The sequence below is a fragment of the Cetorhinus maximus genome, chromosome 8 (genome assembly GCF_964194155.1).
Source record: "Cetorhinus maximus chromosome 8, sCetMax3.hap1.1, whole genome shotgun sequence".
NCBI lineage: Eukaryota > Metazoa > Chordata > Chondrichthyes > Lamniformes > Cetorhinidae > Cetorhinus > Cetorhinus maximus.
Window position 1 is genome coordinate 142,061,637 of NC_135886.1, and position 25,010 is coordinate 142,086,646.

At 44.1% G+C, this 25,010-nt stretch overlaps 1 protein-coding gene across 1 annotated transcript in view; it reads left to right on the forward strand.

Moving 5' to 3' along the window:
• Window positions 1-25,010, forward strand: part of LOC144683223 (uncharacterized) — a 103,677-nt gene that overhangs the window by 72,066 nt on the left and 6,601 nt on the right. Inside the window, exons 18-23 of the mRNA XM_078546180.1 lie at window positions 2,070-2,108; window positions 6,174-6,212; window positions 10,199-10,237; window positions 14,423-14,461; window positions 18,646-18,684; window positions 22,864-22,902. Coding sequence (XP_078402306.1) covers window positions 2,070-2,108; window positions 6,174-6,212; window positions 10,199-10,237; window positions 14,423-14,461; window positions 18,646-18,684; window positions 22,864-22,902 — 234 coding nt within the window. The remainder of the gene's footprint in view (window positions 1-2,069; window positions 2,109-6,173; window positions 6,213-10,198; window positions 10,238-14,422; window positions 14,462-18,645; window positions 18,685-22,863; window positions 22,903-25,010) is intronic.

Consider the following 25,010-nt stretch of genomic DNA (forward strand, 5'->3'; position numbering starts at 1 on the left):
TGGCAGGGTTCAAGACAAAGTGAGTAACCTTCGCAAAGAAAAGGAAAACCTGTTGAAAACCCTTCACACACTATAGGACCCCCTCAGGTCAAAGTTTGTGCCTCTGGAAAAGTACAAAGAAAATCAGGAAGAATTTGACATGTCTCTGAACAAACTGAAGAGCCAGTTGGCAGAGAAGACGCAGCAATGTTCAAGTTTCCAAGAGGAAACTATCAGATACAAGGAAGAAACAGAAACCTGAAGAAGCAGCTAAATGAAGCAAAAATTGTTTAGAAAGCAAAACTCTTCGAACTCTCCAAGAGCTGAGCAGAAAATGAAGTTTTGGGTGACTCAGCTACTAAACTAAGACAAGTTGAGATTGTATGTGAGAGAAGTCTGGCCGAGCTAAGTCAAAAAGAAAGAGAAGACTGAATTCTTTGATAAAAAGAAGACACATAGAAAGACGATGCAGAATTATTGATGAGGCGCTGTATTTGGACAACACTGAGCTTAATAATTCCCCATTTGGAGGGGAAGGAGGAGAAAAGTCAAGGGAACCAGAAAGCGACGCATAACTTACATGGTCATCAGAGACAATTTGCTGTTGGAGAAACAGCATGTTTAAAGAATTTCGGTGGAGGACCAAAGAGGCTACCAGGTAAAGTAAGTTCAGTGGCCGGACCTTTGTCATAGCACGTGGAGGTGGAGGGCTGGATCATCCATAAGCACGTGGTTCATTTAAGAAAAAGAGATACCACAACAAGATATTGTTCAGCCTATAATCATGACTGAACCACTGGTTCCTGTTGAAGATGCTCAACCAAGGACGGACATGCCTTATGTAGTTATTCGAGTGGAAGACACTGATTTGCAAGTGTCCAATGAGGTACCTGATGGAAATGAAGTTCCAGAGAAGGTGTTTCCTACAAAAGAATCTGAAGTCGTGGAGCAGGAATGTTCCACATGGACCAGGAAAGCACCTCAAACACTAAACATGTAATTTCATGATATTTGTAAATATTGTAATGTCATGAGATAAATATCCTTGTAAATACAAAATGTCCTGAAAAGTTAAAGGGGGAGGAATGTGGTAATGATAGTTTTGGAAAATGTTGGACTGGAGCTTTAAGATTAATCCTGTGATGTCAGATCACATGATCTGTGTAAACCAATGCGTTAGCAGTACGGGGAACCTGTACAGGAGGGAGTACTTAAGATACGGAGTTCGCTGAACGCGTGTAGTTGCTCCTACTGTCTTGTAAATAAAGCTAAATGTTTCCACCAAGAAAGGTTGTCTGAATTTCAACTCTATAACACAGCCGAAGATGGTTGGGGTGAGGACGCTGCCCTCAGGCAGTCCTGCAGCAATATCGTGGGATGACTGAGCTGCAACATCACAACCATCTTCCTTTGTACTAGATCTGACTCCAAATAGTGAAGAGTTTTCCTTAATTTCATTGACTTCAGCATTGCTGGGGCTCCTTCATATCACACTCAGCTAATACTTGGTCAATCATTCTGTGTGTGCCTAGTCCCATAATCAGTTCAGATCCTCAAGCTGCAGATGCTGTAAACCTGCATCTCTTACTCAGTCCCTTCCCCCACCACAAAACCACCATTCTTTTTTCATTCATCCTTTGGATATGAACATTGCTGAAAAGACCAGCATTTGTTGCCCGTCCGTAATTCCCCCTGAGTAGGTGCTGGTGAGTTGCCTTCTTCAATCGCTGCAGTCCCCCCACCACCGCACCCCCACCACCCCACCCCCACACCCTGCACTGCCCGCACCCCGTTGCTTGTAAAATGTCTGTGGTGTTCAGAAAAGCCCTTAGTCGGTGAATTAATTAGTGCACCTGGCCTCTGGGCAGAAGGGTCTTCCACCTCCATCCTCACTGCCGACTAAATGGCGATGGGAAGATGGTGGGCATTTCACTATCCCACCCTTCCCTCGATATTTTTCATCACGCTCAGTCCCTTGGGACCCATCTCCCTGAGGTCTGGTAACGTCAAACCAACATGCGTAGTTTGTAAAAATTATTTTAACATTAGATGATTTTGTTCACCAAGATATTTTTCTTTTGTCCGTGCAGAATTGGTTGAACGACTGCTAAAAGAAGAAGCGAGACCAGGTAAATGTCCAGGAGACTTCACTGTTTTGTTCACCTCCCGATTTGAAATGTCTCATACCTTCTGTTGACTCATTTGCGATTTATTCTTAATGATTCAATACAACTGCGTTCAGAAATAATTAAAAGTAAGTTGCTGAGCTGCAGCGATTGTGTTGTACCCAGATGAAGCAGGATGAGAAGGCGAAGGGATAATTGGGCCCGGGTGAGGAGGGGAAGAATTAAGAAGACAGAAATAATTAAATGGGATGTGGAAATGAGAGAAGAGGGAGTTAAGGGGAGGACAGAGAAGATGGAAAAAGAGGTGACATGGATTACGAAAATGGTGATTAGGAGCATGGAAAGCAGGCGTCAAGGGGGAATGTGGTGGGTAAATGGAATTTTAGAAAAAATTCAGGTGGATTGTGTGGAGTGATGTTTCGCTCTGTGATTTTCTCTTCTGTGAGAAATTGTACCTCATATCCACAGTGCCTGATTTCCTGTTCAATGGGGAGTTGGGGATGAGGAAAATTTTCTCTATTCCAGGACGTTGGAACTCCTGCTGGATGGGGAAGATGGGGAATGTTTGATTCCTAGATATCAATTTTCTGGTTGCCTGTAGGGTGGAAGGGGCAACGGGGAAGGGGTGTGGTGGTGAATGGGGTTGTGGGGGCAGGTGTAGAGTGGTTTTATAGGTCCAGACTTTGTGCTGTGGGTGAAGAGTGGTGCAAATCCCAAGGAGATTAACTTTGGATTGAGTTTTACTCAGCTGGAGGGAGAAAGGACTGTTGCTTTCCCTGCTGGGAAATACAAGCTTCAGAGAATCAGAAAGAGTGAACAGAAATCAATGGCCACAACGCCCCACCTCTCCCAGCCCCCACTCCCCAGGAGGGTTCAAACCCGTGGGGTTGGATGGTGTGTGATCATGTGGGGTACAGTTTCCACTGCAGCCCCGCCACCCAGCAATGAAGACTAAAGCAGGAAAACTTCTGGGCAGCCTTCCCACCCAGGGGCTAATGGACACCCTCTCGGCCCTGATCACACTGCTGCTGGTTAAATACCAGGGTCAGACGGGGCCTTACCATCCAGAGAGGCCCCCCAGCAAACCCTGAATGACATGCTCAGAGACCGTTTAGTATGTGACGTGCAGGAAGACACTATTTAGCGAAGATTGGTGACTGAAGAGAATCTTAATTTTAATAAAGCTTTGGAAATAGCTCTGGCGATGGAAATGCTGTAAGGGATTCAAAGACAATTTAAGTGGCACAAAATAGCACCGTACACTAAATTGGGTTGGAATTGTCAGCCGAAAGTTGCGCAAAAAGCTGGGACTCTGCCCTAAAGCAGTAAACAGTCCCCGCTACCCGAAAAAGAGAGGAAGCAGCTTAGTAACTAAATCGAAAAATAATTTTCAGCGATGTAGAAACAATCATTCTTCTAGCGATTGGCAATATTAAAAAATATGTTATTTTTGTCACAGAAGTTGACACGTAGTGCGAAAGTGCAAATCAAAATTTAAAGAAGCCTCGAAACAACACACGAAGCCCAATGAAGTCTGTAGTGTAGTAGAGCCTGAAGCAACACATTCAGATATGTATTTGTTATTCAACATGAAAGCTAGGAGGACAGGGCCAATATTTGTAACAGTGCAAGTGAATGGTGAACCATTACAAATGGAAGTAGCCACGGGAGCTTCCAACAGTCTAATAGAAGAACACACTTTCGGTTATCGAAATAAGGGTGATCAAGAATTAAATTTGGAACAGACATCTGCAAAGTTGGAAACATACACAGGAGAAGAAATCCAAGTGAAAGATATCACTAGGGCAACTGTTCATTATAAAAACCAATCGACAAATTTACCAGTGATGATATTGAAAGGCAGAGGACCAAGCCTTCTTGTGCCAAGTTGGTTAAGGGAAATTAACCTTGATTGGCGAGTAAGATTCCACAATGGAGCTGGAAGAGTTCCTTTCTTGACAAAGGGACAAGGCAAGGTATTGCAGAAAGAGCCTGGAGAGTCCAAGGAACTCAACAGGTGGAAAAACGATTGTGTATGGATTCAACAACCTGAAGAAATGAAGACTGTCTTAAACAACGACATGGACGGACAGCAGAAGAAACTCAAGGAGACCCTGCTGAATGACAGAGTTCAAGACAAAGTGAGTAACCTTCGCAAAGAAAAGGAAAACCTGTTGAAAACCCTACACACACTATTGACCCTCAGGTCAAAGTTTGTGCCGCTGGAAATGTACAAAGAAATTTGACATGTCTCTGAACAAACTGAATAGCCAGTTGGCGGAGAAGATGCAGCAATGTTCAAGTTTCCAAGAGGAAACTATCAGATACAAGGAAGAAACAGAAGACCTGAAGAAGCAGCTAAATGAAGCAAAAATTGTTTAGAAGCAAAACTCTTCGAACTCCCAAAGAGCTGAGCAGAGAATGAAGTTTTGGGTGACTCAGCTACTAAACTAAGACAAGTTGAGATTGTATGTGAGAGAAGTCTGGCCGACAGTGAAGACAAAAAGAAAAACAAGACAGAATTCTGTGGTAAAAGGAAGATCCATAGAAAGATGATGCAGAATTGTTGATGAGGCGTCGTCTTTGGACAACACTGGGCTTAATAATTCCCCATTTGGAGGGGTAGGAGGAGAAAAGTCAAGGGAACCAGAAAGCGACGCATAACTTACATGGTCGTCAGAGACAATTTGCGGTTGGAGAAACAGTATGTGTAAAGAATTTCGGTGGAGGACCAAAGTGGCTACCAGGTAAAGTAAGTTCAGTGACCGGACCATTGACTGAACCACTGGTTCCTGATGAAGATGCTCAACCAAGGACAGACATGCCTTATGTAGTTATTCGAGTGGAAGACACTGATTTGCAAGTGTCCAAAGAGGTACCTGATGGTAATGAAGTTCAAGAGAAGGTGTTTCCTACAAAAGAGTCTGAAGTCGTGGAGCAGGAACGTTCCACATGGACCAGGAAAGCACCTCAAAGACTAAACATGTAATTCCATGATATTTGTAAATTTTGTAATGTCATGAGATAAATATCCTTGTAAATACAAAATATCCTGAAAAGTTAAAGTGGGAGGAATGTGGTAATGATAGTTTTGGAACATGTTGGACTGGAACTTTAAGATTAATCCTGTGATGTCAGATCACATGATCTGTGTAAACCAAAGTGTTAGCAGCACGGGGAACCGAGACAGGAGGCAGAACTTCAGTTACGGAGTTTGCTGAACGCGTGTAGTTGCTCCTACTGTCTTGTAAATAAAGCTAAATGTTTCCACCAAAAAAGGTTGTCTGAAGTTCCACTCTATAACACAGCCAAAGATGGTTGGGCTGAGGACACTGCCCTCAGGCAGTCCTGCAGCAATATCGTGGGATGACTGGGCTGCAACATCACAACCATCTTCCTTTGTACTAGATATGACTCCAAATAGTGAAGAGTTTTCCTTAATTTCATTGACTTCAACATTGCTGGGGCTCCTTGATATCACACTCAGCTAATACTTGGTCAATCTTTCTGGGTGTGCCTCGTCCCATAATCACTTCAGATCCACAAGCTGCAGATGCTGTAAACCTGCATCTCTTACTCAGTCCCTTCCCCCACCACAAAACCACCATTCTTTTTTCATTCATCCTTTGGATGTGAACATTGCTGAAAAGAGCAGCATTTGTTGCCCGTCCGAAATTACCCCTAAGTAGGTGCTGGTGAGTTGGCTACTTCAATCGCTGCAGTCCACACACCGCCGCACCCTCACTCCCCCACCCAGCCCCGCCCCCACCCTGTTGCTTGTAAAATGTCTGTGGTGTTCAGAAAAGCCCTTAGTCGGCGAATTAATTAGTGCACGGCCTCTGGGCAGAAGTGTCTTCCACCTCCATCCTCACTGCTGGCTAAATGGCGATGGGAAGATGGTGGGCATTACACTGCCCCACCCTTCCCTCGATATTTTTCAGCACGCTCAGGCCCTGTTACCCACCTCCCTGAATGTTGATCCCATCAACCCAACATGTGCAATTTGTAAAAATTATTACAGCAGCAGGTGATTTTATTCACCAAGTTATTTTTCTTTTGTCCGTGCAGAATCGGTTGAACACAAGCAAAAAGAAAAAGCGAAACCAGGTAAATATCCAGGACACTTGACTGTTTTGCTCACCTCCCGTTTTGAAATGTCTCATACCTTCTGTTGATTGATTTGCGGTTTATTCTTAATGATTCAATACAACTGCGTTAAGATATAATTAAAAGTAAGTTGCCGAGCTGCAGCGATTGTGTTGTCCCAGATGAAGCAGGATGAGAAGGCGAAGGGTTAATTGGACCCAGGTGAGGAGGGGAAGAATTAAGAAGACAGAAATAATTAAATGTGATGTGGAGATGAGAGAAGAGGGAGTTAAGGGGAGGACAGAGTAGATGGACAGAGAGGTGACATGGAGTACGGAAGTGGTGATTAGGAGCAGGGAAAGCAGGCGTCAAGGTGGAATGCGGTGGGTAAATGGAAGTTGTAGAAAAAATTGAGGGGGATTGTGTGGAGTGATGTTTCGCTCTGTGATTTTCTCTTCTGTGAGAAATTGTATCTCATATCCCCAGTACCCGATTTCAATGGGGAGTTGGGAATGAGGAAAAATTTCTCTATTCAAGGACGTTGGAACTCCTGCTTGATGGGGAGGATGGGGAATGTTTGATTCCTAGATGTCAATTTTCTGGTTGCCTGTAGGGTGGGAGGGGGAACGGGGAAGGGGTGTGGTGGTGAATGGGGAGGTGGGGGCAGGTGGAGAATAGTACTTTTAAGTCCATACATTGTGATGTGGATGAAGAGTGAAGCAAATCCCAAGGAGATTAACTTTGGGATGAGTTTTACTCAGCTGGAGGGAGAAAGGACTGTTGCTCTCCCTACCTGGAAATACAAACTTCAGAGAATCAGAAAGAGTGAACAGAAATCAATGGCCACAACACCCCACCTCTCCCAGCCCCCACTCCCCAGGAGGGTTCAAACCCGTGGGGTTGGATGGTGTGTGGTCATGTGGGGTACAGTTCCGTCTGCAGCCCCGCCACCCCGCAATGAAGACGTGCAGGAAGACACTATTTAGCGAAGATTGGTGACTGAAGAGAATCTTAATTTTAAGAAAGCTTTGGAAATAGCGCTGGCGATGGAAACACGGTAAGGGATTCACAGACAATTTAACTGACACAAAATAGCACCGTACATAACATTGGGTTGGAAAAGTCAGCCGGAAGTGGCGCAAAAAGCTGGGACTCTGCCGTGAAGCAGTAAACAGCTCCAGCTAACCGAAAAAGAGAGGACGCAGCTTAGTAACTAAATCGAAAAATAACTTGCAGCGAAGTGGAAACAATCATTCTTCTAGCAATTGGCAATTTTTAAAAAAATGTTATTTTTGTCACAGAAGTGGACACAAAGTGAGAAAGTGCAAAGCAAAATTTAAAGAAGCCTCGAAACGACACTCGAAGCCCAATGAAGTCTGTAGTGTAGTAGAGCCTGAAGCAACACATTCAGATATGTATTTGTTATTCAACATGAAAGCTAGGAAGACAGGGCCAATATTTGTAACAGTGCAAGTGAACGGTAAACCATTACAAATGGAAGTAGCCACGGGAGATTCCACCAGTCTAATAGAAGAACACACTTTCGGATATCGAAATGAAGGTGATCAAGAATTAAATTTGGAACAGACATCTGCTAAGTTGGAAATGTACACAGGAGAAGAAATCCAAGTGAAAGGTATCAATAGTGCAACTATTCATTATAAAAACCAATCGACATATTTACCAGTCATGGTATTGAAAGGCAGAGGACCAAGCCTTCTTGTGCCAAGTTGGTTAAGGGAAATTAACCTTGATTGGCGGGTAAGATTCCACAATGGAGCTAGAAGAGTTCCTGTCTTGACAAAGGGACAAGGCACGTTATTGCAGAAAGAGCCTGGAGAGTCCAAGGACCTCAACAGAATGAAAAACGATTGTGTATGGATTCAACAACCTGAAGAAATGAAGACTGTCTTAAACAACGACATGGACGAACAGCAGAAGAAACTCAAGGAGACCCTGCTTAATGACAGAGTTCAAGACAAAGTGAGTAACGTTCGTAAAGAAAAGGAAAACCTGTTGAAAACCCTTCACACACTATAGGACCACCTCAGGTCAAAGTTTGTGCCTCTGGAAAAGTACAAAGAAAATCAGGAAGAATTTGACATGTCTCTGAACAAACTGAAAAGCCAGTTGGCGGAGAAAATGCAGCAATGTTCAAGTTTCCAAGAGGAAACTATCAGATACAAGGAAGAAACAGAAGACCTGAAGGAGCAGTTAAAGGAAGCAAAAATTGTTTAGGAAGCAAAACTCTTTGACCTCTTCAAGAGCTGAGCAGAAAACGAAGTTTTGGGTGGCTCAGCTACTAAACTAAGGCAAGTTGAGATTGTATATGAGAGAAGTCTGGCCGACAGTGAAGACAAAAAGAAAAACAAGACTGAATTCTGTGGTAGAAGGAAGATACATAGAAAGATGATGCAGAATTGTTGATGAGGCGCCGTCTTTGGACAACACTGGGCTTAATAATTCCCCATTTGGAGGGGAAGGAGGAGAAAAGTCAAGGGAACCAGAAAGCGACGCATAACTTACGTGGTGATCAGAGACAATTTGCTGTTGGAGAAAAAGCATGTGTAAAGAATTTCAGTGGAGGACCGAAGTGGCTACCAGGTAAAGTAAGTTCAGTGACCGGACCATTGTCATACCACGTGGAAGTGGAGGGCCGGATCATCCATAAGCACATGGATCATTTCAGAAAAAGAGATACCACAGCGAGATGTTGTTCAGCCTGTAATCATGACTGAACCACTGGTTCCTGTTGAAGATGCTCAACCAAGGACAGACATGCCTTATGTAGTTATTCGAGTGGAAGACACTGATTTGCGAGTGTCCAATGAGGTATCTGATGGTAATGAAGTTCCAGAGAAGGTGTTTCCTACAAAAGAGTCTGAAGTCATGGTGCAGGAAAGTTCCGCATGGACCAGGAAAGCGGCTCAAAGACGGAACATGTAATTTCATGATATTTGTAAATATTGTAATGTCATGAGCTAAATATCCTTGTAAATACAAAGTGTCCTGAAAAGTTAAAGGGGGAGGAATGTGGTAATGATAGTTTTGGAAAATGATGGACTGTAGCTTTAAGAGAAATCCTGTGATGTCAGATCACATGATCTCTGTAAACCAATGGGTTAGCAGTACGGGGAACCGATACAGGAGGGAGTACTAAAGTTATGGAGTTTGCTGAACGCGTGTTGTTGCTCCTACTGTCTTGTAAATAAAGTTAAATGTTTTCACCAAGAAAGGTTGTCTGAAGTTGAAAACTGTAACACAGCCGAAGATGGTTGGGGTGAGGACACTGCCCTCAGGCAGTCCTGCAGCAATATCGTGGGATGACTGGGCAGCAACATCACAACCATCTTCCTTTGTACAAGATCTGACTCCAAATAGTGAAGAGTTTCCCTTAATTAATTGACTTCAACATTGCTGGGGCTCCTTGATATCACACTCAGCTAATACTTGGTCAATCGCTCTGGGTGTGCCTCGTCCCATAATCACTTCAGAGCCACAAGCTGCAGATGCTGTAAACATGTATCTCTTACCCAGTCTCTTCCCCCACCACAAAACCACCATTCTTTTTTAATTTATCCTTTGGATGTGAACATTACTGAAAAGACCAGCATTTCTGGCCCGTCCGTAATTACCCCTGAGTAGGTGCTGGTGAGTTGCCTTCTTGAATTCCTGCAGTCCCCCCATCACCCTGCCCTGTCCCCACCCCGTTGCTTGTAATATGTTTGTGGTGTTCAGAAAAGCCCTTAGTTGGTGAATTAATTAGTGCACTTGGCCTCTGGGCAGAAGGGTCTTCCACCTCCATCCTCACTGCTGGATAAATGGCGATGGGAAGATGGTGGGCATTACACTACCCCACCCTTCCCTCGATATTTTTCAGCACGCTCAGTTTCTGGCACCCACCTCCCTGAGGGCCAGTAACATCAAAACAACATGTGTAATTTGTAAAAATTATTATAACATCAGATGATTTTGTTCACCAAGATATTTTTCTTTTGTCCGTGCAGAATTGGTTAAACTACTGCTAATACAAGAAGCGAGACCAGGTAAATATCCAGGAGACTTGATTGTTTTGCTCACCTGCCGATTTGGAATGTCTCATACCTTCTGTTGATTCATTTGTGATTTATTCTTAATGATTCAATACAACTGTGTTCAGAAATAATTAAAAGTAAGTTGCAGAGCTGCAGCGATTGTGTTGTACCCAGATGAAGCAGGATGAGAAGGAGAAGGGATAATTGGGCCTGGGTGCGGAGGGGAAGAATTAAGAAGACAGAAATAATTCAATTGGATGTGGAGATGAGAGAAGAGGGAGTTAAGGGGAGGACAGAGAAGATGGACAGAGAGGTGACATGGAGTACAGAAGTGGTGATTAGGAGCAGGGAAAGCAGGCGTCAATAGGGAATGCGGTGGGTAAATGCAAGTTGCAGAAAAAATTCAGGGGGATTGTGTGGAGTGATGTTTCGCTCTGTGATTTTCTCTTCTGTACGAAATTGTATCCCATATCCCCTGTGCCCGATTTCCTGTTCAATGGGGAGTTGGGGATGAGGAAAATTTTCTTTATCCAGGACTTTGGAACTCCTGCTTGATGGGGAGGATGGGGAATGTTTGATTCTTAGATGTCAATTTTCTGGTTACCTGTAGAGTGGGAGGTGGCACGGGGCGGGTGGTGTGGTGGTGAATGGAGTTGTCGGGGGCAGGTGGAGAGTGGTAACTTTAAGTCCAGACTTTGTGCTGTGGGTGAAGAGTGGTGCAAATCCCAAGGAGATTAACTTTGGGATGAGTTTGACTCAGCTGGAGGGAGAAAGGACTGTTGCTCTCCCTGCTGGGAAACACAAGCTTCAGATAATCAGAAAGAGTGAACAGAAATCAATGGCCACAACGACCCACCTCTCCCCGCCCCCACTCCAAAAGGGGGTTCAAACCCCTGGGGTTGGATGGTGTGTGGTCATGTGGGGTACAATTCCCACTGCAGCCCCGCCGTCCAGCAAAGAAGATTAGGGCAGGAAACCTTCTGGGCAGCCTTCTCACCCAGGGGCTAATGGACACCCTCTCGGCCCTGATCACACTGCTGCTGGTTAAATACCAGGGGCAGACGGGGCCTCACCATCCAGACAGGCCACCTAGCAAACCCCGAATGACATGCTCAGAGACCGTTTAGTATGTGACGTGCAGGAAGACACTATTTAGGGAACATTGGTGACTGAAGAGAATCTTAATTTTAATAAAGCTTTGGAAATAGCACTGGCGATGGAAACGCTGTAAGGGATTCACAACCAATTTAAGTGGCACAAAATAGCACCGTACACTAAATTGGGTTGGGAAAGTCAGCCGAATGTGACGCAAAAAGCTGGGACTCTGCCGTGAAGCAGTAAACAGCCCCCGCTAACCGAAAAAGAGAGGAAGCAGCTTAGTAACTAAATCGAAAAATAACTTTCAGCAATGTGGAAACAATCATTCTTCTAGCGATTGGCAATATAACAAAAAACTGTAATTTTTGTCACAGAAGTGGACACATAGTGAGAAAGTGCAAAGCAAAATTTAAAGAAGCATCCAAACAACACACGAAGCCCAATGAAGTCTGTAGTGTAGTAGAGCCTGAAGCAACACATTCCGATAATTATCTGTTATTCAACATGAAAGCTGGTAGGACAGGGCCAATATTTCTAACAGTGCAAGTTAACGGTAAACCATTTCAAATAGAAGTAGACACGGGTGCTTCCACCGCTCTAATAGAAGAACACACTTTCAGATATCGAAATAAGGGTGGTCAAGAATTAAATTTGGAACAGGCAACTGCTAAGTTGAAAACATAGCTTTTACTTGGATTTCTTCTCCTGTGTATCACCAGTGCAACTGTTCATTATGAAAACCAATCGACATATTTACTAGCGATGGTATTGAAAGGCAGAGGACCAGGCCTTCTCGGGCGAAATTGGTTATGGGAAATCAACCTTCATTGGCGAGTAAGATTCCACAATGGAGCTGGAAGATTTCCTGTCTTGACAAAGGAACAAGGCAAGGTATTGCAGAAGTAGCCTGGAGAGTCCAAGGACCTCAACATGAGGAAAAACGAGTTCTTCAACAACCTGAAGAAATGAAGACTGTCTTAAACAACGACATGGACGGACAGCAGAAGAAAATCAAGGAGACCCTGCTGAATGACAGAGTCGAGACAAAGTGAGTAACCTTCGCAAAGAAAAGGAAAACCTGTTGAAAACCCTTCACACACTATAGGACTCCCTCAGGTCAAAGTTTGTGCCTCTGGAAAAGTACAAAGAAAATCAGGAAGAATTTGACATGTCTCTGAACAAACTGAAAAGCCATTTGGCAGAGAAGACGCAGCAATGTTCAAGTGTCCAAGAGGAAACTATCAGATACAAAGAAGAAACAGAAGACCGGAAGAAACAGCTAAATGAAGCAAAAAATGTTTAAAAAGCAAAACTCATTAAACTCTACAAGAGCTGAGCAGATAATGAAGTCTTGGGTGACTCAGCTACTAAACTAAGACAAGTTGAGATTGTACGTGAGAGACGCCTGGCCAACAGTGAATTCAAAAAGAAAGACAAGATTAAATTCTGTGGTAAAAGGAAGACACATAGAAAGACTTTGCAGAATTGTTGATGAGGCGCCGTCTTTAGCCAACACTGAGTTTAATAATTCCCCATTTGGAGGGGAAGGAAGAGAAAAGTCAAGGGAACCAGAAAGCGACGCATAACTTGCATAGTCATCAGAGACAATTTGCTGTTGGAGAAGCAGCATGTGTAAAGAATTTTGGTGGAGTACTGAAGTGGTTACCAGCTAAAGTAAGTTCAGTGACCGGACCATTGTCATACCACGTGGAAGTGGAGGGCCGGATCATTCGTAAGCACATTGATCATTTCAGAAAAAGAGATACCACAGCGAGATATTGTTCAGCCTGTAATCATGACTGAACCACTGGTTCCTGTTGAAGATGCTCAACCAAGGACGGACATGCCTTATGTAGTTATTCGAGTGGAAGACACTGATTTGCAAGTGTCCAATGAGGTACCTGATGGTAATGAGTTTCCAGAGAAGGTGTTTCCTACAAAATAGTCTGAAGTCGTGGAGCAGGAACGTTCCACATGGACCAGGAAAGCACCTCAAAGACTGAACATGTAATTTCATGATATTTGTAAATTTTGTAATATCATGAGATAAATATCCTTGTAAATACAAAATGTGCAGAAAAGTTAAAGGGGGAGGAATGTGGAAATAATAGTTTTGTAAAATGTTGGACAGTAGCTTTAAGAATAATCCTGTGATGTCAGATCACATGATCTGTGTAAACCAATATGTTAGCAGCACGGGGAACCTATACACGAGGGAGTACTTAAGTTACGGAGTTTGTTGAACGCGTGTAGTTGCTCCTACTGTCTTGTAAATAAAGCCAAATGTTTCCAGCAAGAAAGGTTGTCTGAAGTTCAAAACTGTAACACAGCCGAAGATGTTTGTGCTGAGGGCGCTGCCCTCAGGCGCTCCTGCAGCAATATCGTGGGATGATTGGGCAGCAACATCACAACCATCTTCCTTTGTACTAGATCTGACTCCAAATAGTGAAGATTTTCCCTTAATTTCATTGACTTCAACATTGCTGGGGCTCCTTGATATCACACTCAGTTAATACTTGGTCAATCACTCTGGGTGTGCCTCGTCCCATAATCACTTCAGATCCACAAGCTGCAGATGCTATAAACCTGCATCTCTTACCCAGTCCCTTCCCCCACCACAAAACCACCATTCTTTTTTCATTCATCCTTTGGATGTGAACATTGCTGAAAAGAGCAGCATTTGTTCCCGTCCATAATTACCCCTGAGTAGGTTCTTGTGGGTTGCCTTCTTCAATCGCTGCAGTCCCTCTACCGCCACACCCTCACCCCCCCAACTCCCCCACCCTGCCCCGCCCCCACCCTGTTGCTGGTAAAATATCTGTGGCGTTCAGAAAAGCCCTTAGTCGGTGAATTAATTAGTGCACTTGGCCTCTGGGTGGAAGGGTCTTCCACCTCCATCCTCACTGCTGGCAAAAGGCGATGGGAAGATGGTGGGCATTACACTATCCCACCCTTCCCTCGATATTTATCAGCACGCTCAATCCCTGGCACCCACCTCCCTGAATGTTGGTCCCATCAACCCAACATGTGCAATTTGTAAAAATTATTATAACAGCAGATGATTTTGTTCACCAAGATATTTTTCTTTTGTCCGTGCAGAATCGGTTCAACAAAAGCCAAAAAATGAAACAGTACCAGGTAAATATCGAGGACACTTGACTGTTTTGCTCACCTGCCGATTTGCACTGTCTCATACCTTCAGTTGATTCATTTGCGGTTTATTCTTAAAGATTCAATACAACTGTGTTCAGAAATATTTAAAAGTAAGTTGCAGAGCTGCAGCGATTCTGTTGTCCCCAGATGAAGCAGGATGAGAAGGCAAAGGGATAATTGGGTCCAGGTGAGGAGGGGAAGAATTAAGAAGACAGAAATAATTAAATGGGATGTGGAGATGAGAGAAGAGGGAGTTGAGGGGAGGACAGAGAAGATGGACAGAGAGGTGACATGGAGTACGGAAGTGGTGATTAGGAGCAGGGAAAGCAGGCGTCAAGGGGGGATGCGGTGGGTAAATGGAAGTTTAGAAAAACTTCAGGGGGATTTTGTGGAGTGATGTTTCGCTCTGTGATTTTCTCTTCTGTGAGAAATTGTATCTCATATCCCCAGTGCCCGATTTCCTGTTCAATGGGGAGCTGGGGATGTGGAAAATGTTCTCTATTCCAGGACTTGGGATCTCCTGCTTGATGGGGAGGATGGGGAATGTTTGATTCCTAGATGTCAATTTTCTGTTTACCTGTAAGGTGGGAGGGGGCACAGGGCAGGGGTGTGGAGGTGAATGATATGGTGGAGGCAGGTGGAGAGTGGTACTTTTAAGTCCAGACTTTGTGCTGCGGGTGAAGAGTGGTGCAAATCCCAAGCAGATTAACTTTGGTATGAGTTTTACTCAGCTGGAGGGAGAAAGGACTGTTGTTCTCCCTGCTGGGAAACACAAGCTTCAGAGAATCAGAAAGAGTGAACAGAAATCAATGGCCACAACACCCCACTTCGCCCAGCCCCCACTCCCCAGGAGGGTTCAGACCTGTGGGGTTGGATGGTGTGTGATCATGTGGGGTACAGTTCCCACTGCAGCCCCGCCGCCCAGCAATGAAGACTAGGGCAGGAAATCTTCTGGGCAGCCTTCCCACCCAGGGGCTAATGGACACCCTCTCGGCCCTGATCCCACTGCTGCTGGTTAAATACCAGGGGCAGACGGGGCCTCACCATCCAGAGAGTTCCCCCAGCAAACCCCGAATGACATGCTCAGAGACCGTTTAGTATGTGACGTGCAGGAAGACACTATTTAGCGAAGATTAGTGACTGAAGAGAATCTTAATTTTAATAAAGCTTTGGAAATAGCACTGGCGATGGAAACACTGTAAGGGATTCACAGACAATTTAACTGGCACAAAATAGCACCGTACACTAAATTGGGTTGGACTAGTCAGCCGAAAGTGGCGCAAAAAGCTGGGACTCTGCCGTGAAGCAGTAAACAGCCCCCGCTAACCGAAAAAGAGAGGAAGCAGCTTAGTAACTAAGTCGAAAAATAACTTTCAGCGATGTGGAAACAATCATTCTTCTAGCGATTCGCAATATAAAAAAAAAATGTTATTTTTGTCACAGAAGTGGACACGTAGTGAGAATGTGCAAAGCAAAATTTAAAGAAGCCTCGAAACAACACTCGAAGCCCAATGAAGTCTGTAGTGTAGTAGAGCCTGAAGCAACACATTCAGATATGTATTTGTTATTCAACATGAAAGCTAGGAGGACAGGGCCAATATTTGTAACAGTGCAAGTGTACGGTAAACCATTACAAATGGAAGTAGCCATGGAGGTATCCACCAGTCTAATAGAAGAACACACTTTCGGTTATCGAAATAAGGGTGATCAAGAATTAAGTTTGGAACAGACATCTGCAAAGTTGGAAACGTACACAGGAGAAGAAATCCAAGTGAAAGGTATCACTAGGGCAACTGTTCATTATAAAAACCAATCGACAAATTTACCAGTGATGTTATTGAAAGGCAGAGGACCAAGCCTTCTTTTGCCAAGGTGGTTAAGGGACATTAACCTTGATTGGCGAATAGGATTCCACAATGGAGCTGGAAGAGTTCCTTTCTTGACAAAGGGACAAGGCAAGGTATTGCAGAAAGAGCCTGGAGAGTCCAAGGACAGCAACAGGAGGAAAAACGATTGTGTATCGATTCAACAACCTGAAGAAATGAAGACTGCCTTAAACAATGACATGGACAAACAGCAGAAGAAACTCAAGGAGACCCTGCTTAATGACAGAGTTCAAGACAAAGTGAGTAACCTTCGCAAAGAAAAGGAAAACCTGTTGAAAACCCTTCACTCACTATAGGACTCCCTCAGGTCAAAGTTTGTGCCTCTGGAAATGTACAAAGAAAATCGGGAAGCATTTGACATGTCTCTGAACAAACTGAAAAGCCAGTTGGCGGAGAAGACGCAGCAATGTTCAAGTTTCCAAGAGGAAACTATCAGATACAAGGAAGAAACAGAAGACCTGAAGAAGCAGCTAAATGAAGCAAAAATTGTTTAGAAGGCAAAACTATTCGAACTCTCCAAAAGCTAAGCAGAAAATGAAGCTTTGGGTGACTCAGCTACTAAACTAAGACAAGTTGAGATTGTATGTGAAAGAAGTCTGGCCGACAGTGAAGACAAAAAGAAAAACAAGACAGAATTCTGTGGTAAAAGGAAGATCCATAGAAAGATGATGCAGAATTGTTGATGAGGCGCCGTATTTGGACAACACTGGGCTTAATAATTCCCCATTTGTAGGGGTAGGAGGAGAAAAGTCAAGGGAACCAGGAAGCGACGCATAACTTACATGGTCGTCAGAGACAATTTGCTGTTGGAGAAACAGTATGTGTAAAGAATTTCGGTGGAGGACCGAAGTGGCTACCAGGTAAAGTAAGTTCAGTGATAGGACCATTGTCATACCACGTGGAAGTGGAGGGCTGGATCATCCATAAGCATATGGATCATTTCAGAAAAAGAGATACCACAGCGAGATATTGTTCAGCCTGTGATCATGACTGAACCACTGGTTCCTCTTGAAGATGCTCAACCAAGGACAGACATGCCTTATGTAGAATTCGATTGGAAGACACTGATTTGCAAGTGTCCAATGAGGTACCTGATGGTAATGAGTTTCCAGAGAAGGTGTTTCCTACAAAAGAATCTGAAGTCATGGAGCAGGAACGTTCCACATGGACCAGGAAAGCACCTCAAAGACTGAACATGTAATTTCATGATATTTGTAAATATTGTAATGTCATGAGATAAATATCCTTGTAAATACAAAATGTCCTGAAAAGTTAAAGTGGGAGGAATGTGGTAAAGATAGTTTTGGAACATGTTGGACTGTACCTTTAAGATTAATCCTGTGATGTCAGATCACATGATCTGTGTAAACCAAAGTGTTAGCAGTACGGGGAACCGAGACAGAAGACAGAACTTAAGTTACGGAGTTTGCTGAACGCGTGTAATTGCTCCTACTGTCTTGTAAATAAAGCTAAATGTTTCCACCAAAAAAGGTTGTCTGAAGTTCCACTCTATAACACAGCCAAAGATGGTTGGGGTGAGGACACTGCCCTCAGGCAGTCCTGCAGCAATATCGTGGGATGACTGGGCTGCAACATCACAACCATCTTCCTTTGTACTAGATGTGACTCCAAATAGTGAAGAGTTTTCCTTAATTTCATTGACTTCAACATTGCTGGGGCTCCTTGATATCACACTCAGCTAATACTGGGTCAATCACTCTGGGTGTGCCTCGTCCCATAATCACTTCAGATCCACAAGTTGCAGATGCTGTAAACCTGCATCTCTTAACCAGTCCCTTCCCCCACCACAAAACCACCATTCTTTTTTCATTCATCCTTTGGATGTGAACATTGCTGAAAAGAACAACATTTGTTCCCATCCATAATTACCCCTGAGTAGGTGCTGGTGAGTTGCCTTCTTCAATCACTGCAGTCCACACACCGCCAGCCCCCCCCCCACCCCCCCACCCAGCCTCGCCCCCACCCTGTTGCTTGTAAAATGTCTGGTGTTCAGAAAAGCCCTTAGTTGGTGAATTAAGTAGTGCACTTGGCCTCTGGGCAGAAGGGTCTTCCACCTCCATCCTTACTGCTGGCTAAATGGCGATGGGAAGATGATGGGTATTACACTATCCCACCCTTCCCCCGATATTTTTCAGAACACTCAGTCCCTGGCACCCACCTCCCTGAGTGTTGGTCCCATCAACCCAACATGTGCAATTTGTAAAAATTATTATAACAGCAGGTGATTTTATTCACCAAGTTATTTGTCTTTTGTCCGTGCAGAATCGGTTGACCACAAGCCAAAAGAAAATGCGAGACCAGGTAAATATCCAGAACACTTGACTGTTTTGCTCACCTGCCGATATGGAATGTCTCATACCTTCTGTTGATTCATTTGCAGTTTATTCTTAATGATTCAATACAACTGCGTTCAGAAATAATTAAAAGTAAGTTGCAGAGCTGCAGCGATTGTGCTGTCCCCAGCTGAAGCAGGAGAAGGTGAATGGATAATTGGGCCCGGGTGAGGAGGGGAAGAATTAAGAAGACAGAAATAATTAAATGGGATGTGGAGATGAGAGAAGAGGGAGTTAAGGGGAGGACACAGAAGATGGACAGAGAGGTGACATGGAGTACGGAAGTGGTGATTAGGAGCAGGGAAAGCAGGCGTCAAGGGGGAATGCTGTGGATAAATGGAAGTTTAGAAAAAATTCAGGGGGATTGAGTGGAGTGATGTTTCGCTCTGTGATTTTCTCTTCTGTGAGAAATTGTCTCTCATATCCCCAATGCCCGATTTCCTGTTCAATGGGAAGTTGGGGATGAGGAAATTTTCTCTATGCCAGGACGTTGGAACTCCTGCTTGATGGGGAGGATGGGGAATGTTTGATTCCTAGATGTCAATTTTCTGGATACCTGTAGGGTGGGAGGGGGATTGGGGAAGGGGTGTGGTGGTGAATGGGGTTGTGGGGGCAGGTTTAGAGTGGTTTTTTAAGTCCAGATTTTGTGCTGTGGGCGAAGAGTGGTGCAAATCCCAAGGAGATTAACTTTGGGATGAGTTTTACTCAGCTGGAGGGAGAAAGGACTGTTGCTTTCCCTGCTGGGAAATACAAGCTTCAGAGAATCAGAAAAAGTGAACAGTAATCAATGGCCACAACACCCCAACTCTCCCAGACCCCACTCCCCAGGAGAGTTCAGACCTGTGGTGTTGGATGGTGTGTGATCATGTGGGGTACAGATCCCACTGCACCCCCGCCACCCAGCAATGAAGACTAGGGCAGGAAACCTTCTGGGCAGCCTTCCCACCCAGGGGCTAATGGACCTCCTCTGGGCCCTGATCCCACTGCTGCTGGTTAAATACCAGGGGCAGACGGGGCCTCACCATCCAGAGAGGTCCCCCAGCAAACCCCGAATGACATGCTCAGAGACCGTTTAGTATGTGACGTGCAGGAAGACACTAGTTAGCGAAGATTGGCGGCTGAAGAGAATCTTAATTTTAATAAAGCTTTGTAAATAGCGCTGGCGATGGAAACACTGTAAGGCATTCACAGACAATTTAACTGGCACAAAATAACACGGTACACTAAATTGGGTTGGAATAGTCAGCCGAAAGTGGCGCAAAAAGCTGGGACTCTGCCGTGAAGCAGTAAACAGCCCCCGCTAACCGAAAAAGAGAGGAAGCAGCTTAGTAACTAAATCGAAAAATAACTTTCAGCGATGTAGAAACAATCATTCTTCTAGCGATTGGCAATATAAAAAAAAAATGTTATTTTTGTCACAGAAGTGGACACATAGTGAGAATGTGCAAACCAAAATTTAAAGAAGCCTCGAAACAACACACGAAGCCCAATGAAGTCTGTAGTGTAGTAGAGCCTGAAGCAACACATTCAGATATGTATTTGTTATTCAACATGAAAGCTAGGAGGACAGGGCCAATATTTGTAACAGTGCAAGTGGATGGTGAACAATTACAAATGGAAGTAGCCACGGGAGCTTCCACCAGTCTAATAGAAGAACACACTTTCTGTTATCGAAATAATGGTGATCAAGAATTAAATTTGGAACAAACATCTGTAAAGTTGGAAACGTACACAGGAGAAGAAATCCAAGTGAAAGGTATCACTAGTGCAACTGTTCATTATAAAAACGAATCGACATATTTACCAGTGATGGTATTGAAAGTCAGAGGACCAAGCCTTCTTGTGCCAAATTGGTTATGGGAAATTAACCTTGATGGGCGAGTAAGATTCCATAATGGAGCTGGTACAGTTCCTGTCTTGACAAAGGAACAGGGCAAGGTATTGCAGAAAGAGCCTGGAGAGTCCATGGACCTCAACAGGAGGAAAAACGATTGTGTATGGATTCAACAACCTGAAGAAATGAAGACTGTCTTAAACAACGAAATGAACCAACAGCAGAAGAAACTCAAGGAGACCCTGCTGAATGACAGAGTTCAAGACAAAGTGAGTAACCTTTGCAAAGAAAAGGAAAACCTGTTGAAAACCCTTCACACACTATAGGACCCCCTCAGGTCAAAGTTTGTGCCTCTGGAAAAGCACAAAGAAAATCAAGAAGAATTTGACATGTCTCTGAACAAACTGAAAAGCCAGTTGGCAGAGAAGTCGCAGCAATGTTCAAGTTTCCAAGAGGAAACTATCAGATACAAGGAAGAAACAGAAGACCTGAAGAAGCAGCTAAATGAAGCAAAAATTGTTTAGAAAGCAAAACTCTTCGAACTCTCCAAGAGCTGAGCAGAAAATGAAGTTTTGGGTGACTCAGCTACTAAACTAAGACAAGTTGAGAATGTGTGTGAGAGAAGTCTGGCCGACAGTGAAGACAAAAAGAAAAACAAGACTGAATTCTGTGGTAAAAGGAAGATACATAGAAAGATGATGCAGAATTGTTGATGAGGCGCCGTCTTTGGACAACATTGGGCTTAATAATTCCCCATTTGGAGGGGAAGGAGGAGAAAAGTCAAGGGAACCAGAAAGCGACGCATAACTTATATGGTCATCAGAGACAATTTGCTGTTGGAGAAACAGCATGTGTAAAGAATTTCGGTGGAGGACCGAAGTGGCTACCAAGATAAAGTAAGTTCAGTGACCGGACCATTGTCATACCACGTGGAAGTGGAGGGCCGGATCATCCATAAGCACATGGATCATTTCTGAAAAGGAGATACCACAGCGAGATATTGTTCAGCCTGTAATCATGACTGAACCAATGGTTCCTGCTAAAGATGCTCAACCAAGGACAGACATGCCTTATGTAGTTATTCGATTGGAAGACACTGATTTGCAAGTGTCCAATGAGGTACCTGATGGTAATGAAGTTCCAGAGAAGGTGTTTCCTGCAAAAGAATCTGAAGTCGTGGAGCAGGAACGTTCCACATGGACCAGGAAAGCACCTCAAAGACTGAACATGTAATTTCATGATATTTGTAAATATTGTAATGTCATGAGATAAATATCCTTGTAAATACAAAGTGTCCTGAAAAGTTAAAGTGGGAGCAATGTGGTAATGATAGTTTTGGAAAATGATGGACTGTAGCTTTAAGAGAAATCCTGTGATGTCAGATCACATGATCTGTGTAAACCAACGTGTTAGCAGCACGGGGAACCTGTACAGGAGGGAGTACTTTAGTTCTGGAGTTTGATGAACGCGTGTAGTTACTCCTACTGTCTTGTAAATAAAGCTAAATGTTTCCACAAGAAAGGTTGTCTTAAGTTGAAAACTGTAACACAGCTGAAGATGGTTGGGGTGAGGACGCTGCCCTCAGGCAGTCATGCAGCAATATCGTGGGATAACTGGGCTGCAACATCACATCCATCTTCCTTTGTACTAGATCTGACTCCAAATAGTGAAGATTTTCCCTTAATTTCATTGACTTCAACATTGCTGGGGCTCCTTGATATCACACTCAGCTAATACTTGGTCAATCACTTTGGGTGTGCCTCGTCCCATTATCACTTCAGATCCACAAGCTGCAGATGCTGTAAACCTGCATCTCTTACTCAGTCCCTTCCCACACCACAAAACCACCATTCTTTTTTCACACATCCTTTGGATGTGAACATTGCTGAAAAGACCAGCATTTGTTGCCCATCCATAATTACCCCTGAGTAGGTGTTGGTGAGTTGCCTTCTTCAATCGCTGCAGTCCCCCCACCCTCGCCCCCCCAACCTCCCATCCTGCCCCGCCCCCACCCTGTTGCTTGTAAAATGTCTGTGGTGTTCACAAAAACCCTTATTCGACAAATTAATTAGTGCACTTGGCCTCTGGGCAGAAGGGTCTTCCGCCTCCATCCTCACTGCTAGCTAAATGGCGATGGGAAGATGGTGGGCATTACACTATCCCACCCTTCCCTCGATATTTTTCAGCATGCTCAGTCCCTGGCACTCACCTCCCTGAGTGTTGGTCCCATCAACCCAACATGTGTAATTTGTTAAAATTATTATAACAGCAGGTGATTTTATTCACCAAGTCATTTTTCTTTTGTCCGTGCAGAATCGGTTGACCACAAGCAAAAAGAAAAATCGACACCAGGTAAATATCCAGGACACTTGACTGTTTTGCTCACCTGCCGATTTGGAATGTCTCATACCTTCTGTTGATTCATTTGCAGTTTTTTCTTAATGATTCAATACAACTGCGTTCAGAAATAATTAAAAGTAAGTTGCAGAGCTGCAGCGATTGTGTTGTACCCAGATGAAGCAGGATGAGATGGCGAAGGGATAATTGGGCCCGGGTGAGGAGGGGAAGAATTAAGAAGACAGAAATAATTAAATGGGATGTGGTGATGAGAGAAGAGGGAGTAAAGGGGAGGACAGAGAAGATGGACAGAGAGGTGACATGGAGTACGGAAGTGATGATTAGGAGCAGGGAAAGCAGGTGTCAAGGGGGAATGTGGTGGATAAATGGAAGTTGTAGGAAAAATTCAGGTGGATTGAGTGGAGTGATGTTTTGCTCTGTAATTTTCTCTTCTGTGAGAAATTGTATCTCATATCCCCAGTGCCCGTTTACTGTTCAAGTGGAGTTGGGGATGAGGAAAATTTTCTTTATTCCAGGACTTTGGAACTCCTGCTTGATGGGGAGGATGGGGAATGTTTTATTCATAGATGTCAATTTTCTGGTTGCCTGTATGGTGGGAGGGGGCACGGGGAAGGGGTGTTGTGGTGAATGGGGTGGTGGGGGCAGGTGGAGTGTGGTACTTTTAAGTCCAGACTTTGTGCTGTGGGTGAAGAGTGGTGCAAATCCCAAGGAGATTAACTTTGGGATGAGTTTTACTCAGCTGGAGGTAGAAAGGTCTGTTGCTTTCCCTGCTGGGAAATACAAGCTTCAGAGAATCAGAAAGAATGAACAGAAATCAATGGCCACAACACCCCACCTCTCCCCGCCCCAACTCCCCAGGAGGGTTCAAATCCGTGCGGTTGGATGGTGTGGGTCAAGTGAGGTATAGTTCCCACTCTAGCCCCGCCCCCAGCAATGAAGACTAGGGCAGGAAACTTTCTGGGCAGCCTTCCCACCCAGGGGCTAATGGACACTCTCTCGGCCCAGATACCACTGCTGCTGGTTAAATACCAGGGGCAGATGGGGCCTTACCATCCAGAGAGGCCCCCCAGCAAACCCTGAATGACATGTTCAGATTCGGCTTAGTATGTGACGTGCAGGAAGACACTATTTAGCCAAGATTGGTGACTGAAGAGAATCTTAATTTTAATAAAGCTTTGGAAATAGCGCTGGCAATGGAAACACTGTAAGGTATTCACAGACAATTAAACTGGCACAACATAGCACTGTACACTGAATTGGGTTGGAATAGTCAGCCGAAAGTGGCGCTAAAAGCTGGGACTCTGCTGTGAAGCAGTAAACAGACCCCGCTACCCGAAAAAGAAAGGAAGCAGCTTAGTAACTAAATCGAAAAATAACTTTCAGCGATATGGAAAAAATCATTCCTCTAGCGATTGGCAATATTAAAAAAAATGTTATTTTTGTCACAGAAATGGACACATAGTGAGAAAGTGCAAAGCAAAATTTAAAGAAGCTTCGAAACAACACACGAAGTCCAATGAAGTCTGTAGTGTAGTAGAGCCTGAAGCAACACATTCCGATATGTATTTGTTATTCAACATGAAAGCTTGGAGGACAGGGCCAATATTTGTAATGGTGTAAGTGAATGGTGAACCATTAAAAATGGAAGTAGCCACGGGAGCTTCCACCAGTCTAATAGAGGAACACACTTTCGGATATCGAAATAAGGGTGATCAAGAATTAAATTTGGAACAGACATCTGCAAAGTTGGAAACGTACACAGGAGAAGAAATCCAAGTGAAAGGTATCACTAGGGCAACTGTTCATTATAAAAACCAATCGACATATTTACCAGTCATGGTATTGAAAGGCAGAGGACCAAGCCTTCTTGTGCCAAGTTGGTTAAGGGAAATTAACCTTGATTGGCGAGTAAGATTCCACAATGGAGCTGGAAGAGTTCCTGTCTTGACAAAGGGACAAGGCAAGGTATTGCAGAAAGAGACTGGAGAGTCCAATGACCTTAACAGGATGAAAAACAATTGTGTATGGATTCAACAACCTGAAGAAATGAAGACCTTATTAAACAACGACATGGACGGACAGCAGAAGAAACTCAAGGAGAC